Source organism: Penaeus japonicus, unplaced genomic scaffold (genome assembly GCF_977035675.1).
Source record: "Penaeus japonicus unplaced genomic scaffold, GWHDUDI00000001_assembly GWHDUDI00000038, whole genome shotgun sequence".
NCBI classification, from domain to species: Eukaryota; Metazoa; Arthropoda; class Malacostraca; order Decapoda; family Penaeidae; genus Penaeus; species Penaeus japonicus.
Genome location: NW_028234440.1, coordinates 6,908,658 through 6,913,657, shown reverse-complemented (window position 1 = coordinate 6,913,657; position 5,000 = coordinate 6,908,658). Strand labels below are relative to the sequence as shown.

The following is a 5,000-nucleotide window of genomic DNA, read 5'->3' as shown; positions in this document are numbered from 1 at the left end:
CCTAACCACCTAACACCAACTGGCACAAATATCCTAGGCAATATTATGTTTTTTAAATTCTTTTAAGGACTCAAGACAAAATAATTTTGCATGTCTGTTCAGTAGTTCATGATTGGTTACCCGTCAATAGCATTAAAGTTAATTGGCCACTGAAAACGGACCTCATCATTTATATCCTTATAAAAATCAATCACTTCAATTAATTCCCTGAGGTTATGACATGTTTTTATTCATATTGGTTATCTTCAATGAAGCTAGAGTGTCATCTCTTTTACCAATAGTTGCCTGCCTTTTCTTGCGGAAAATGGTAGTATCTAAAGGAATCAATCTGCTGTCAAGACCTACTACTTGAGAAAAAAAAGCATCAGTAAAATTTGTTGCATTATTTCCGTGGTGTATTTCCGTTTCCCTTCTGGCAGTCATCAGAAGTGGATAAATCTTCTAAGGTTGAGGGAGATTAAGTTTCCGTTGTCATGTTCATCATCTGTATCGTTTTCACACATTCCTGAATCTCACTCAGTAATTTATTTGCCAGACTACATTTCCTCTTATTTCTGTATTCCTTCCTTTTATGGCTTTATGGTCAGCAGAACCAGTGGATACAGCACTACCATTTAACTTTGCTTCATACCACTCGATGTCTTCTTGTAGCACTCTCTCGGTTGTCTTTTGCCTTTAAAAGATATGATTTCAGTACCAAAAAACGAAGCTTTCAAACTCTCCTCCTGTGTATAATAATATACTTTCTTTATGTTAAGTACTTTTGTGATGGCCTTTAGTTTAGTAATAGTCTTCAGTCCAAATTTCTGATATAATTCTTCAATTTAGTCGCAAGTTTCAGAGCAATTTGTCGTCCAGAAAAGTTTGAATTTCAATCAAACACTTTCAGCGAATTATATCGTGCCAATATATCACAAACAAGTAGCAACACAACAGAAGCTTGTTGGAATGTATAATAATGTTATTAATTAACTAACGTTTATATACTTATTGAAGAAACACGGCATTAGCTTACAGGCCATTAGGTTCAGTGAGGAACTAGAAGTATTGAGACTTCCGACCTATGGTCATTGAGGAACTTGCTATATGCGGTATTTAAGTGCTTAAGGTCTGTGAGAAATTTGTTGCATGCAATATTTAGGTTCCCAAGGTCAGTGAGGAACTTGATGCACCTAAAGACACAAATTTGATTACGATTCGGAAGGGAACTATCATCACTTAACGTTAGCGAGGAAGTTCGAAGTGCGTGGACCTCGTCCGCTGCGCGGCCCCAATTCCGCGGAAATGCGTAATATATTAAATTGAAAAGTGCAACCCCTAAACGTTATCAGATCAAGCTGATTTTTTTCACATTTCATTTTTATGATATATGGAGCCTATTTTTGTACAGTCACAATGACATTTCAAAAGTTGCAATTATTGAAATACCCTACTGCTCAACTGCGGGCTCATGCGGGTTCCAGCTGGGCGGGCTCGCGATGGGGTTTCTCTAAGAGGATGCCACTGCCGGGGAGCTCAGGGTTTCATTGGGTTCCTTGACAAGCAATGAGACAAGGGTTGACTTGCAGGCGGTTATTGGTGAGTGCTGTTCCTCTTCTCCTTCGCTCCCTCCATCTATTCTTCCCTCCAGCCTTCCTGACGCTGGCAGAGGCCTAATTGAATTCCCAAGTCCACGCCCGATGTCAGCGATTTATGACTTGGGTAGAAGAGGTCTGGAAGCTGATCTTGCTTTCGCAGCAGAAGACGAGCCGCGTCCTGTGCCGAGCCTCGACGCATGTGCTGCTCGCTGCATCTAATAGCCCAAGTTAATAGGTTGTGCGGACGGTGTCGTTGTCTCGTTGGTTCCACGACTAGCATGGAATTAGTTTTGCTCCAGCTCTCGTGTAAGAGGAGGGAGACGATTCCAAAAGTCCTTGTCCCTTGGAGAGGTCCCCATCACAGTCACCAGGAAGTGGTTATGGCTGGTCAGTCCACCACCTGTGGGCTTGAGCCATCCCGTCCCCTTACCTGTACCTTGACTTGTAGAACGCTCATCATACAGGCGAAGGACGCGGATTACATTCATGAAGCACAGGGGATTGTTGTTTGCATGCATAGCTCTAGGACTGTTGCAGGAAAGACGCGCTACGACTACGTACTTGAGGAGAAGGGAGGGAGGGAGGGAGGGTGGGGGAGGCAGGGCGGGCGGAGGGAGGGCGAGGAGAAGGGAAGGGGGGAGGGACGGGGGAAGCAGGTAATACACGGGGTGGGAACACGGCACAGTGACGCCTCCCTCATCAGTCACAAACCAGTCGCATGACAGAGGCCGTTCATATGGTGGCTGACGCTCGTTGGTGGCACCGCGCGGACAGGAGGTGACTTCGGCAGGGTGGTGCTGGAGGAGGGCGGAGAGTGCTTTAGTGATTTTCGGGCAGGGAGGGGCGGGAGGACGGGTTTAAAGAGAGCTCGCCCGGGAGGGACCTGCGGCGGGGCAGGAGGGGGGCGACGCAGCAGTCAGTGGCAGCAACAAGGTGAAAGAAATGGAACCGCGGTTAGGCGTGGGTGCTGCGCCGCCAAGTGCTCGCGAGTCTAGACTTGGCCCCTCGTTCAGGACGTGGCCCTTGGCGCCTTCGTACTGATGCCCGGCGCTCAGCAGGGATTATGGATTTCGTATCGAGGCGAGTGTGAGGGCGGCGAGCAGCGTGGCGAGCGGAGGGCGTGTCGCCTTCGGGAGTGAGAGGCGGCCGTGTGAAGGCGGCCTTTTGTGATCCCACAAGTTGGGTCATGTGTGGTGCACGGCGGCCGCGCTTAGGCAAGGCTCCAGTTAAAGAAGAAGCGGCCAGAGGCGGGTCCTGGGGGAGGGGAGGGGAGGGGGTGGGGGAGGGGCAGTGCCTCGTGCTGTTGCACTTCCCTCCGCCGCCGGGGTGGAACTCGGCTTTAAGGAAGGTGGTCGCGTGCGGTAGGGGTCGTGGCACCTGGGGGAGGGAAGGCCCAGTGCGGAGGCGTCATCGCCTGCGGCTACAGGGCGGTCGGCATCCTAGAGGGGAGGGGGGAGGGGGAGGTGCCCGGTCGTCCTTATCCTCTGGCCCTGGAACCGCCTCTGGCAGCGGAACCACACAGCCGTGAACCGCCTCCAATGAACGACGAAGTGGCTTTTGACCGCGTGCCTTGCGAGAGGAGGGCGGTGGTGCGAGTGCTTGTGCGGACGGGGCGGGGGGGATGGCGAAGAGTCGCCCTCCGAAAGAGCAGTGCTTACTCAACGTTTCCCTTCTGCGAAATTCAGGAAAAGGAATAGTGTGTTGTTGTCAGTGCGTGGCTCAGTGATGAGGCAGTGATGAAAAGCCAGGATGATGATGACAACAAGCACAACCCCCGAAAAGCGCGCGACGTGAACGGACCCGATCGGAGCGTGGCGACCACCTGTGCGACAGCGTGTGGCGGCGGCGTTGGCGGCGTTGGCTGCACCGGCTGCGGCGGCGGCGGCGGCGGCGGCGGCAGCGGCGGCGTCGTGCGATGGCGCTCAACCTGCTGAACAAGGACCGCGCCAACAACGTCCCCAAAGCCAAGAAGGACAGGTGGCCCTTCTGGTTCTTCTTCACCCGCAGGAAGAAGCGAACGCCGGAGAAGTCTGGTAAGTCTTGCTCTCAACCTGAACCGAAGGGAAAGAAAGCGACCATAATTAAGATAATAATTAAAGGGGAAAAAATCATCCTAAAAAAGTAACGGTAATTTTGCGGTTACTTGAAGTTTCGAGGCTGATCCCGGCCGCCTGCACCTATTGGGGCGTGTTTACAAGGTCTATAAAGAAAACGAAACAAAGGTGTCCACTTTACAGCAATAGATCCCGGACCTTTTCCGAGCCACGGAAGCATGACGTGTGTGTGTGTGTGTTTGTTTGTATATTTATTTATTTGTTTTATGTGTGTATGTCTGTTCTTGTGTTTTCGTTTTATAAGCCGGCCATGTGTGATTGTTTTGATAGTGATTAGAATTGTAAATATCGTCTGGTGGGGCATTTGTCGTAATTGTGTTAAGGATGCTATTGTTAGATGGATAATTAGACAAATTATCGCATACGAATCTGCAGTTTTGAATACAAATTAAGATAGAATAGGGACTGTGCACATAATAACAACGCTCTCTCTCTCTCTTTCTCTCTCTATCTCTCTATCTCTCTGCTTATATTATTCATTGTTATCATGGCCACCGCCATTACCATTGCTGTTATTATTCCATCATTTGTGTTATTGTCTCTTCATTTTCCTCGCTATTCTGATAACAAGGCTGAGAGAGAAAATTGCCTTGGGGACGTCATTATTAGTGTTGTTATCATTATTGTTATTATTATTGTTATTATTTTATGTTTTTTTAGGTGTTATTATTATTGCAATTGTTTTATTATTTTTGTAATTGTTGTTATTATTATTATTATTATTATTATTATTATTATTATTATTATTATTATTATTATTATTATTATTAACAACTATTGTTATTGTTATCAATAGTATTATGTTATTATTATTATTATTATTATTATTATTATTGTCATTATTATTATTATTATTATTATTATTATTATTATTATAATTGTCATTATTATTATTTTCAATATCTATTGTATTTATCCCAATTGTTATTATCACTTTTTATCATCAGTATCGTCATTATCACCATTACGTTTTTAGAAATAAATGTCATTATCGGTATTATTATTCACTCCTGTTTTATTTTGCTATTTTGATGACCTTCCTGTTCTCTCAAGCGAGACTGGCGGTTTTTGTTCTTCATGCTGTTCTGTTAACGAGGAGGATTTGTTATTTCCTTGTTCAGTTTGTATGTTTGTGTTGGTGTTAGAAGTAATGTGTGTATTGGTGTCTGTGTTACCGCTGTTCCCGGCGTTGCCATTAGTATTACCTGAGTGGTTGCCGTTTCGGTGTTTTTAATTGCTATTTTCGGTGTTGTTGTTATTATTGTTTTTATTGTTATTATTTTGTGATGATAATGTCTGTTGATATTAA

The 5,000-nt window shown here is 45.7% G+C and overlaps 1 protein-coding gene across 9 annotated transcripts in view; it reads left to right on the top strand.

Moving 5' to 3' along the window:
- The window catches only part of trc (Serine/threonine-protein kinase tricornered), a 211,252-nt gene that overhangs the window by 6,374 nt on the left and 199,878 nt on the right, over positions 1–5,000 (top strand). For 8 of the 9 annotated variants that reach the window (XM_086532923.1, XM_086532924.1, XM_086532927.1 and 5 more), the window contains exon 2: positions 3,263–3,610. In XM_086532923.1, the coding sequence (XP_086389049.1) occupies positions 3,493–3,610 (118 nt within the window). In that variant the 5' untranslated portion in view covers positions 3,263–3,492. Of the gene's footprint in view, positions 1–2,218; positions 2,355–3,262; positions 3,611–5,000 lie in introns of those variants that run through there. The other variant, XM_086532922.1, reaches the window with a different exon arrangement.